The 12520-nt window shown below is 39.3% G+C and overlaps 1 protein-coding gene across 1 annotated transcript in view; it reads left to right on the top strand.

Annotated features, from left to right (window-relative positions):
• The window catches only part of KIF6 (kinesin family member 6), a 203013-nt gene that overhangs the window by 136770 nt on the left and 53723 nt on the right, over positions 1 to 12520 (top strand). Inside the window, exon 15 of the mRNA XM_044450400.1 lies at positions 523 to 578. Coding sequence (XP_044306335.1) covers positions 523 to 578 — 56 coding nt within the window. The remainder of the gene's footprint in view (positions 1 to 522; positions 579 to 12520) is intronic.

Below are 12520 nucleotides of genomic sequence, written 5' to 3' on the forward strand. Positions count from 1 at the left end.
GACAGTTCGAATCCACAGGATGAGGTGAGCTCCCGTGCTTTGTCCCAGCTCCTGCCAACCTTGCAGTTCGAAAGCATATAAATGCAAGTAGATAAATAGGTACCACTTTGCCCTTCACAGTGTCTCAGAGCAGTAATACAATAAAATAAATAAGATATAGCATCCAGAAATAATATATAAAATCAATCTTAAAACACTACTAACATTTAAAATAATAGGAACATAAAAAGGTTTTGGCCTGGGGCCAAAATGAAAAAAAAAAAGTGTCAGCACCAGGTGCACCTCTCTGGGAAGCCCATTCCATAACCAGGGTGCCACCACAGAAAAGGTCCTTCTCTGGGTAGCCATTCTTCTGATCTTCAAAGAGGGCTCCTGAAGAAGGACCTCCACTCCAGGTCTTAGAGGCTGGCCAGGTATATATGGAATACAAATAAGTTACAAGAAAAAAGTGTGTTGATCTGTTTAATATGTGTCACCAGTTCTAGTTTTCAGTAATCTAATCTATACTGCTTTTTTTGCTAGGTTTGCTGAAGCCAAATCCTTGGGTGAAAAAGTCAATGAAATAAGAAATAAAATCAGTAAGTATATTGCCCATGTTCTCTTCTAAACATCTGCATCATCAACTCTCTTCAGAAAAGAATGGTTGTTTTCATGCTGTCTGATACCACTTCTGTGTTCTTTTTTCATGTTCAGCTCTTAAATCCTTGCTACAATGGTTTGGTATTGTTTTAGATACTGTACAACCATGACAGCTGTACTTCTGAAGGCCACCAGAAAAATTAACTATTGCAAAACAGAATAAAACTTGCATAATCATAAGCCACAGAAGGTTCCATAACATTCTTCAGCTGTTACCCTTAACTAGCTATTCAAAAATAATGATCAGTTGTTAAACTGGGCCTTTTCACTAGAATCTGTGTTGTTAATCCTTTTTCTTGATGTCTGTATTCCTACAAATCTTGTTGCTTCTAACTTCTACAATAATTAAAGATGCATATACAATAACATTGAAGCATGTCAGTTCTGATAGTGAACTGGGTTAGAGTCTGAGCATCCATGGAATGTGTGCTCCTCTATAAATCTCATATGTAGCATTGTACTAATTACCAAATCTACCTCACATTATTGGCATGAAGATAAAATGTTCTTCCAAACTCTTAAGTGCAGGAAAGGTGGTTTGAACACACATTTTCTACTCTGAAAACAGATGCTTTAGAAAAGTTTGGATTTACTGCAGAATGCCTGTGAACTAGCCTGCCTGGGGTACCAGTTCATTCCTCTGGAGTTTTCAGATGGCCATGCCGTTTTCTCCTGACACCACCCCTATTTCCCTGACTATTCAGTATCTGGCAGCTTGCTGACTTTTGCGTATTTTCCTCCATTCCAAAAGGTTGAAATGACTCTCCTAAGACTTAGGTACTGGCCATAGGAGCTTCAAGCAGCATTGTTCAGCATTTTGACCCCACCCATTTACTATCAGCAACCCGCATCCCTCACTGGTAAATATGGTCTTCAAGAGCATCCCCTCTATACTCAGCCTCCCCACTGAATAGGGCACTATAGTTTTTGATCTGTTTTGGTTCATTTTTGTATCAACACATTGCCGTCTAGAAATTTCAGCATCAGACTATGGAATCCCCTATATCTGTTTGTAGAGGAACTCAGGAAATGTGAAATGCTTACTAGAATTGAACAGCACTTACACAGTACTAAAGGAATTCTAAAATTGCTGGCAAAGATAAGGGATTATAGAAAAGGAAAGGGAAAAGGTATAGTCTACTCAAGAATGAACATGTTTCCCACTGGTTTCATTAGAGAGTGTTAAGCACATACAGTGGTACCTTGGCTCATGAACTTAATCCATTCCAGGACTCTGGTTGTGACCCAAATTGGTCATGAGCCAAGTCAAATTTCCCCATAAGGTTCAATGTAAATAAGGTTAATCCATTCTGTAACCATTTTTTAAATCAGAAAAACGTGAAGCAAGGTGACAACAAAGATCGCAGCCATCCCCCCCCCCCCCCCCCCACCCCCACAACAAACACCCCCCCCCCCCCCCCCCCCCCGCCCCGCATCCCAAGCACAAGCGCGGCCATCTCCCGGCCCCCCCCCAGCACAACTGAGATCGCACCTGTCATCCCTGCAGACACCTGTCATCCCAGTGCGCTGGAGCTTGGCTGCACTAAAAATGGGTGCAGCAAAGCAGAGCCATGGGGGAGATGGCTGAGATTCCGCTTGTCTTTCGTGCAGCTGCGCGCCTCTGATCACGGATGCCTTCCCTGCACGAAAGCAGCTGCGACCCGTGATCAGAGGCGCGCAGCTGCACGGATGACAAGCGGAATCGCAGCAATCTGCCCCGCGGCTCTGCTTTGCTGCACCCGTCTTTCCTGCAGCCGCATGCCTCTGATCATGGACGCCTTCCCTGCACGAATGGAACTGCGATCGTGGCCATCTCCCCACTCGGGGTGTGGGGGGAGATGGCTGCGATCGTGGTTGCCACCCAAAGCGGTGTTCACGACCCAAGTAAAAAATTTTCAGTAATTTTTGTTCGTGAGCCAAGGCATTCATGAGCCAAGGCATTTGTGAGCCGAGGTACCACTGTACTTAATTGTCCTTATTAAAATCTGTAGAACTTTACATGTTTATTGTTAGCTGGATCCTGGTGAGAAGAAATTGTAAATGGCATTGTTTTCTGCACCTCCCACCCTCCCTCCATCAATGCCCCTAAGATGTAAGCTGTCAGTTCAATTTCAGTTCAATATAAGGAAAATTCTTGAGAGCAGTTCCCCACCTCAGATTCTTCATCTGAACCAAGAAGCATCATTGGAAGAATTTGTTCAGTAGAAAAACGACTTAACTACATATGACTTGGTTTGTAGTATGCACACTCAGTGCATCATTCATTATGCCAAGCATGGCTACTAACCTGCAGGAATTATGCTGGAAAACCAGACTGCAGGAATTATAGCCATCTGTAGCCTGAAGCTATATAATTAATTTACTTTCATTGTTGTTTTGGTTTTCTTTAAGCATTCCTAGCTGCCCCTATGTGCACAATTAAGACTAGATTGTATCAGTATCAATTGCCTGTTTTTCCAGCCAATACTTAATAATATAAAACTCTTCTCCACAAAGATCATTGGAGGATCTTTTGGTCAGCCACTGGTTGCAGTGTAGAATCCATTTTACCAGTCTTGATGATTTGCAGTGATAGTGACAGAGTTTGCTGTAGCTTGAGCATCTGCTGCATATATTTGGTTGCTGAAGTTTTTCATTGGAGTGACCATTGTTTTGCAATAAAGATGTGAAGACTACAGCAGCCACTTCCCAAGTGTTCTACGAGATAATGGTAAAGTTAAAAAGGCATGAACTAAAATAACCAGCAATAACATCCGTTGTTCTTTTAGGTTAGAAAAAGGCTGCCAGTACAATAACTTTGCGTGGGCTTCCATAGAGGTACAGTCCTATTCATGTTTACCGACTGAGGTATGCTGGGAAGTATAGAACATTTATATGTCTAAATAAGCATAGGATTGTACCCTAAAAGACTCTTCAAACACTGTGATTTCTGTAGATTGTTGCAGAGTAGAAGCATACTGTACCAGCTTTGCATTAGCCTCTGTTGACTTTGAATGCTGCTAGTTCAGACAGGACTCCTAGAAATTAACTCAGCTTGTCAATAAAATGACACAAAGTTTCATTACTGTTTTTTTTTTAATGTGGCTGATTCACCCAGGATCAAACAAAAAAATGCCACTTCTAAAAGGCATTGTAATATAATTGAACACATCACTCCCTGTTGCATATCATGTATTAATAGTAACAGTACAGAATAATATGAACATCTCACTGTCTAGAAATGTTGTATATTTTTCTAGAAGTCTGGATTAAACCTTGACAAGATAAGTTCCCTGACTTATGAACATGGAAGTCACATCAGACAGATTCTTTTTCTTTCCATACATATTGTGAAGGTCCTAAAATAATGATGAAAAGAGGATAGTTCCCCATTTTAACTATCTATACTGGTTTCTTGATGCTTTCTTCATCATATACCAGTTTCTGTCCATATTTTTCAATTTGCCTACTGTGTTTTGAAGAAGCTCATCTGTTTCAGCCCCCTAGGATCCAGTATTGACTTCATTTTCATTCTCACACATATGCACTGAAGGAGAGATTTGGGGTCAAAGGAACGAAATAATAAAAGAATGAATCATGGGTGTCTTCACCTGCTATTAATATCCTGTTTGAGGTTTGCGGGACTGTAGTCTTTTTTATCCACCTGGTATGTGAAATATCAGAAGAAGTAATTTTTATTAAAATCTGTGGTTAGCAATATTGTCTCTGTGGAATAACTGAAGTGAACTCAAGTGAAAGCATGATTTGATGTGAAGGAAAATAAGAAAGTTGGGATTGTGAAAATAAGATGCAGCTGTCTTGGTAAATAAGGGAGTGAATGGAAATATGGAATGGACTGAATGGACTAAAAGCTTTGCAGATTACAGCAAGGGGGTCACAGGAGTAAATGTGGACATGTTTGTAGGGAAGCTACAGGTTAAGTTGGGAATGAGATTATGTATAGGAATGAAGATTTCCACATTCTTATCATATGGAAATAAACAAAAGTTCTGTCCACTATAATACATATGGCCTGTTTTTTTCCTTGTTGAATACAGCCATCCAATCATAAATTTTTTTTTTACCCAATAGCTATCCTATGTCTGAATTCTGTCTACACTGGAATAACGTCCATAATCTTGATTCAAGCCACAGGTGACAGAAATGAATGTTCTGATGAATTCTAATTCAGTGGTGTCATGCTGGTCCTTTCCTTTGATATGCCTCTGTTTGAAAATAGATAATTTTAAAGTCAACAGTAGACTGTCCTGTGATTTTATGTAGAAGTGAGGATAAAATTGACACCTGTGTATGTTTCAGAGTTGGGAGCCTGTGTTTCTGTCATTATTTGGCTTGATGTTGCTGTGTGTAGCTAATTTATGCTGAGGGACTGCCTGTGAGCACGCCCGCCACTTAGGAAATATTAGAGGGAAATGTATTGTAGAGCACTGATGATGATGTTTTAAGTAGCTACATGTAACTAATATTGTCATTTTTATTCAATGTCTATCCAGTAACATTATTTCTGGGTATAGGTCTGGCCCTGTGGATCTATTTTTTCACTTCACTGGGTGGGCATTTATGCCAAGACATATCAGAGGTAAATCCTTAAGTTTTGAGTAACTGCCTGAATTCACAACAAGCTATGTTGGAATCCACACAGGCATGGCCTGACATTAGGTGTGAACACAGCATCCATGGGTGAAGCATGACACTTTTGGTTCCCAGGAAACCACACAGAGAAACAACAGTGTTTTATAAGCTTTCCACACTTCACCGTGGTTTATCATTATATGTAACCCCAGTTACAGTGTTTCCTCCCAATTTCTGCTATTGAGTTTAGTGGCAAGAGTGGCCATAGCTACAGCAGATGCTCCAGCCTCCACTTTTTGCAGACCTTTTCTGCCTAACAACTGCTGAGGGCAGCTACAGCTACACTCTGCCTTGCACTACTTTTTTCCTTTGTCCATGCACTTATCTTCCCAATGCCCAGCTGCAGCTTTGAAATATCAGCAGCAGTGGGGCATCAAGCCATGCCATCTCCAGCAGTGACCATGAAGGCAGCCACAGTTGGAGCTCCCATCTGGTAGCTGCACTTTGCTGATACAGAATTTTAAAATACCCACTCAGTACAACAGTGGAACCAATTGCCTAGGGCGGTCATGGGCTCTCCCACATGAAAGGCATTCAAGTTGCAGCTGGAGAGCCATCCGAGAGCAATGGTTTAGTTTGGAGTCTTGTGTTGAACAGACGGTTGGACCTGATGGTCCTCTCGGCCCCTTCCAACTCTTCTATTATCCTACTCAGGGAACCAGTACTCTCCTCTTTTGATGGTAGCTTTACGCAGGAGGAGCATGTGGGCTGTGTGGAGACATCACCATCAGAACGAGCATCCTGAAAAGCCCAGGTCTTACACTCTGTCTCCCATCACCACACCACTCCTATCTTGTCCCTAGCATTCCTGAGGGCTGTTCCCACGCCCTGCTGTCCCCTACCCCCCCATTGCATAACAAATACATTCCTTGCAGCCAGCCAGAAAATTTTCCAAGGCAGATGCTCACATGGGCACTCTCAGGAAAGTCTTCCTGGCAGGATTCTCTCCCTCTGTTCCTGGCATTGCCTGTCCATGCAGATGCCCTCCATATGCTTGGGTGGAGGGAGAGGCAGCCCCTGGCAAGGTGTGCAAGTCCTGGCCATGGGGGAGCATGGACGCATGTGCAGGAAGGAAGGGGAGAGGGGTAGATATGTTGGTAGTTGTGCTTGCACACTGGAACAGAGTCAGGCGGCAATGGGGAGTGCTCCTGCAGTGTTCTCCTAAAGCAACAGTGCTACTTTAAGTAGGCATTTGCTTCACACAACAGAAGGGGAAACATCCAGAAAAGGACAGTCGACTAAAACCAGGTCCAGAGAAGCACATGGGCCAATAAGGGAGAGTCAGGTAACACAGGCAGGAATGGTGCATTCTGGGATTGATTCTGAGCTGTGGGGGCTTAATGGGTTAGGTGCCACCATTTGGGGGGGGGAAGGTGATACATGGAAACCATGCATATATAGCAACCACATGAATGGGTGAACCCAGGACACAACGTAAGATACCATGTCATGTGGTAACTGTGCAGCATTACTTAGTGTCATATGTGAACATAGTGTCTGATGAGTCAGAGTAGACATGGTTTTATCAGAGGGCTGATTAGTAGATGGTAGACAATATTGTGATGTGTTCTGGGTAGAAGATCATGCAGCTATGTGTAGAGGTCAGATTTCTAATACAAGGTGAGGCTTATGTATCTATTATGTAGTTGTGTGCGTACTGTTGAGAAAGTGAACCTTTTGTGTAGACTGATATATGCTCAGTTTGATAATGGTGTGAATGTTACTAAAGTTTTGGTGAAGCTAAATCCTCTCATCCACAATTCTAGATGCTATCAGTGAATCCCGCGTAAACAACAGCCTTTGGGACAGTATACAAATGTAATGTATGTGTGCATATTTTAGTGAGGGTGGGACCCAAGAGGGTGAGAAAAAAACTCAGAAAGAGCTCAATGAGGACAAAGCCACTTCAGTGGCCATAGATGCTGAGGATCACTTGCATGAGGGGACACAGAAAACCAGGACAGGTTGATGGAAAGGAGTAAGCTGGGCAAGGGAAAGCCAACTAGCTGGAATTCTGAATAAGAGTACCTTACACCTCTTGTTATGGTATTTTGTAGAACCTTTGTAAGCTAGTTTATATTGTTTGGTGAGAAAGTGGGATAGACTTGCATTATAGTACTTCATGTCACTCTCTGGGCCGTAAAAACATTTTGCTACCTTTTCCCATGGGTTATTTGCAGCCTGTGTGCCATTTTAGTAAAATTGGATTGTACTCCTGCTCTGAGAAACATCACCTGGAGCCCATGGACAGCAGTGGAAATAAGTGGTTGCACAATTGAGCTCAAATAATGTATTCACTAGCAATGTGGTGTTAAGAACTGTTGGATCTGTGGAAAGTGGGGGGACATCTTAGTGGCCTGGGAGTCAGTTTCAAACAAATAGTTCCTATGTGATAACTTAACCACATAATTGTGTTTTTCTGGTAGCAACTACTCCATTGGTATAAGTGCAGTCTTCATGACTTGTGATTGGATTATTTAATTACTAAACTTTTTTTTTTTAATCAGGTTTTGTTACTCTCTCACTATGTGGCAAATTCCATGTGGAATTCAGCCTGCCTTTTAAAATAACAGATTAGATGTAATCATGTTTTAAAAGCTGGAACACTAAGGCTGGATTTAATTAATACATTACCACTTAGAAAGCTGTACAGTTATTTAATCAAAAGGAATTATGTTTTTAATCTCATCTGCCAGCTTTTCCACAGACCAGCAATAAATGAAAGGAAAAAGTGGGAAGATGAATGAAAGGAACACTTTGCCTCCAATATGAAGTTTTCCAAAGTATGCAAAACCATAAGTATCTGGCGTCACTTATCCTTTTCATGGGCCAGAGCCATGCTCCTTAACATGAGGAGGCCCTTCATGGAGAAAAAGATAATGTTAATATATATATATCATGTGCGTATTCTTAAGTGGGATATTTTGAGGAGTGGTGCTGCTGATAAGCAGGTGAGGGATCAGTATTTAGAAACATTGTGTATTTATTTTATTATTAAATTTATATTCCACAACCAATTAGTCCAACCTGTCTCTAGGCATCCATGTGTTGTCCATTGGTCTATATTCTACAAGAGGGGGAAAAGTTGCCAAAATGAAATGTTTTTAAGCATCCAGTGTTTAAAGTGATAATGTTATATTGGCAAACATTCTCCTTTGCAATTATTTTTTGGTTGATGCTAGTAAATATGTAACATTCAGAATAGCAAAATTCTTCTTGCTTGTTCTGCTGTTTCATGCAAGGGCTAAAAGGACGAATGTGAAACATTAAGATATTTTTTTCTTCCAGAAGTGCCCCTGGTTGATGTATGTTCTCTGTTAGCGTCAATATTTTTTCATAATGACTGACTGCTACAATATATAAAATTATATATGTATGTTTCAGATATTTCTAAAGGCTGATGTAAATCTTAGTATCATATCACCTTTCCATGCTCTTGCAGTAACATGAGTAATCAGGTGTTAGTTTAGATGAAAAGTCCATTCTGAACAAGATCAATCCTTAAAAGACACAACAACATTTAAGGAAGTTATTTTGTATGTGTGACCTTTGAACAGTCCTGGGCAGAATTCGCAAAATTGCTGCCATAAAACATGATGGCTGGTGTTTTCTAACTTGATTAAACCTTAAATCATGTGGAATTAGCACTGTCAGCACAGCTGTTTCTGGATATTTCAGTAGGAAAACTGTCTACTACACAATAAATTCCTGTATTATAGGATCATCATTGCAGAGCTATAGCTAAGACTGAGTCAAGCTGGTTTTTTACTTTTATTTTTGTTCTACATTAGATGTTATGAAATGGCTTAAAATCCACATACACAGTCCGTTGTCTTTGAAACATCTCCAGTACGTATGCTAGGCTTTACATGGAATGTATCTACTTTAGAAGCAATACAAAGTTTAGAGTTCACTGGAATGCTCAAAATCTAGGAATCATATTTCATTAGTAATGTAGAATATTTTCTTTTTTAAAAGAACTTGCAATTATCTTTTTTCCTTTATTAAATATTCTAAAATAATAACTAAATAATTTACTAATAGCTAAAAAAAAAACCAAGAGAATATAAACTGGGTAAGCACATAAACATATACCATTGCTACCAATTATACCAGGAGGAGAGATTTCAAAGTGAAAAAACTCTTGGAGAATCTTACTGTCCAACTCTCCTAGAGCAAAGTAAGATGGTCCATATCTTGCCATGTGTCACCAGGGCTGAGCAGAATTCATCTCCTTCTCAATTAAGTTGATAAATGGTGACCAAGTACATTCAAATGTATCATTGTCTGTCTGTCTTGTATTTGTTGTCCTGTTATATATATTTCCCTTGAAAAGACGTCTAACAACCTATATAAACCACAGAGTTCCCAACCAGCAAATTGAGCTGTTTATCTGGGTGGAAAACAAGGAATGGATCAAAAATGGTATGTGTGGTGAAACTTGGGGCATTAAATATTTGCACCATTTTTCCAAATTTGTAAAGTAAATTGCAAAAAAGGATTTTGTAGTACAGACATTTCTATATAGGTGTATTTCTATTAGTATTAGGCAAATAGAAGTACTTTAAAATTATTTCCATGATGTTCTATTTCTACCCATGCTATATTAAAAACTTTGTATAATATTGGAAAAGGTTGACACTATTTATATGCATCATAGTATTTAATGACATCTGGTACTTAGATGATGCCCATAGTAGAATGACTTTTCTCCTTAAAAATATATGAATTAAACTTTTTTTCCATTAAAAAAGTATTTCTGTAGCAATTTAATTTAATTGGTAAAGTTTAAATTTGAAGTTTTATAATTAGAAGTTTGCTCTTAATTTTAGGAAGAGCAATCATTTAAATGGCAACTATTCTCCCTAACCAAGATGAGTTGAATTTAGACCACTTCCCTAAGACTTGCCTTATTTCCTGCATGGCTTCATCATAATTCAGTTTTCTAAGTTTATTAAAGTCTCTGAGAATAGAAATTCTGTAATACTTAAGCATACAGATTTAGGTTATTAAACCCATGTCATTATGCGGTTATTCTTTTGTTCTGACATGACTATACACAGTGCTTCAGATATACTGAAAGTGCCCCATGTGAACTTAGTTCTTTCATAATTACTGGACCTCTGGTTGCTGTTTAATTATAAATAGGACACTGTCATCTGCAAGGAAACTAATTTTGTGACTTGTATCCTACTGCAGCACCACTGATAGCTGAGCTATTACAAATCCTATTAGCAAATGGTTCTACTGCAAGAGTAAGTAATATGGAAGAGAATTGACCTTAGTTTGGAGCATTAGAAGCAACTTTCCTGTCCTGCAATAATCTTGATTCTGGATCAGTATAACTGTACAAATGTAAGGAGGGAGAGTGATAGCTTAGGGGTAAGGTGGAGATAGGTTAGAAACGAGTATGTTTGAAATGGCAGTGCATTGGTGTGGGCAAGCAGGAAACTTTGCAGTATCTTCTTCCTGTTTTTAAATGTGCACATAAGAACTTGTATAGTTAAGAGAGGAGGCATTCATTCAGCAATAAGTATCAATATGCCTTAAATATTTTATATTGTAATTCATTTTATATTTTTAATGTATTATATTTTAATGTTTTGTGAGCCGCCCCGAGGCTTCGGCGAATGAGGCAGCATAGACATTTTCTAAATAAATAAATAAATTTTCTAAATAAAATAAATAAATTTTCTAAATAAATAAATAATATATTACAGCTCTAAAACTGTATCAGATGTTTCTTTGGGAGGAGGCACAACTCAGGATGACCACTAATACACCAGCTACAGTAAAGTCACTGGATACTCCTGTTATGAATTAAAATATAAAGCATAATGGAAACCAGTGTACAGAGGACAAATTTAGTATATTTATTTTATTCAATTCATAATATTTGAATAATATTCAATTCATAATATTTCTATGCAGCTTTTCCTAAACTATCCTAAAGCAGTCTACAAGGTAAAATCATGATAAAGTACAATAAAACCAATAACTAAAACAATAAAACAGAAGTGGCAGACAATTGGCTAATACTAAGGTGTGCCTAGTAGATGGCAGAAGCACTCGGTGCTAGAAGTCTGCCTGATCTCAATGGGAATGTGGAGATGAGGTCCTTTTCTTTCAAAATGCAGCATGTGCAGCTAGCTAGTTAAGAGGAGGAGTTGGTAGATAGTCCTGAACAGCCAAGGTTATCAGGTGATATTATCAGAGAGCATCTAAGAACCAAAGCATCTAGGAAAAGGAGGGGGGCACTGTAGACCTGGGAGGGGTGGAGAAAGAGGTGGAATTTTTAGACGCTGCTGAAAAGTCAACAGGCGAAACAAGCAGCCCAATTAAGTAACATCAGGCATTCCTGCTGTCTAGTTCTCAAGCAGCATGAGCTACTCTGTGGAATCAAGACCTTTTGGAAAAGGAGGGAAGGAGAGGATCATTTCAACTTGGATTCAGCTGTTCACATGGGCAGAAGCTATCCCACTTGTCCTGGGGAATTGTTGCTTTGATTTATGCTGCTTGTAAACTTGTCAATCTCCAATAAAAGATCGCGATTCTAAAACTTTCATCTGTGGGAAAGAGAGAATGGAGAGAGACGTGATCCCAACAGGAGAGATCATTCCATGTAGTGGGTACTCCAGTTAAGGAGTGTACAGCTTTGTACTGAAACTGAATAAATCTCAGTAGACTATGATATGATCAGCATCAGCAGCCTCTTCTAATTTACAGTGTAGAAACTAGGACAGCCTATATAGGAGAAGGTGGTCTCAGTGACAACAGTTTAAAAAGAACCCTGCAATTTCTATTAATATGACATTTGCTTTGAGTAGTTCTTGTTTCTAAAGGTCTATTTCTGTGGGAAGACCATCCCACAGTTAGTTTTCCAGGTGTCTGTGTGTCTTATCAAAAATACACTGATAAGTAACACATTTTCATAAAGTCATAATAAATAATAATTAATATTTGTTCATGTCTTGCAACTCTCAGACATCTGATATGTACTGTATGTGACTCTTCTGTTGAGCAAGTCTGGCCACTCTTGCTATTTTTCATACAAAAAATTATGCTAGATAAATTTTAGATAGAGGTATAGGAAAGAGGAAGAGTTCAGAATTTCACAAAAAATATGTCACCACAATAAATTTAGGTGTTCCATTGCAGTCCTTAAAATTGGTTGGCATAGATACAGCCAGGAGTGCTTTCAATCCAATTTCTTTCCACTCAGGATATGGCTGCAAAACCAGGTTTTCTA

The sequence above is a fragment of the Varanus komodoensis genome, unplaced genomic scaffold, assembly GCF_004798865.1.
Source record: "Varanus komodoensis strain SLA01 unplaced genomic scaffold, ASM479886v1 scaffold1, whole genome shotgun sequence".
Classification (NCBI taxonomy): Eukaryota; Metazoa; Chordata; class Lepidosauria; order Squamata; family Varanidae; genus Varanus; species Varanus komodoensis.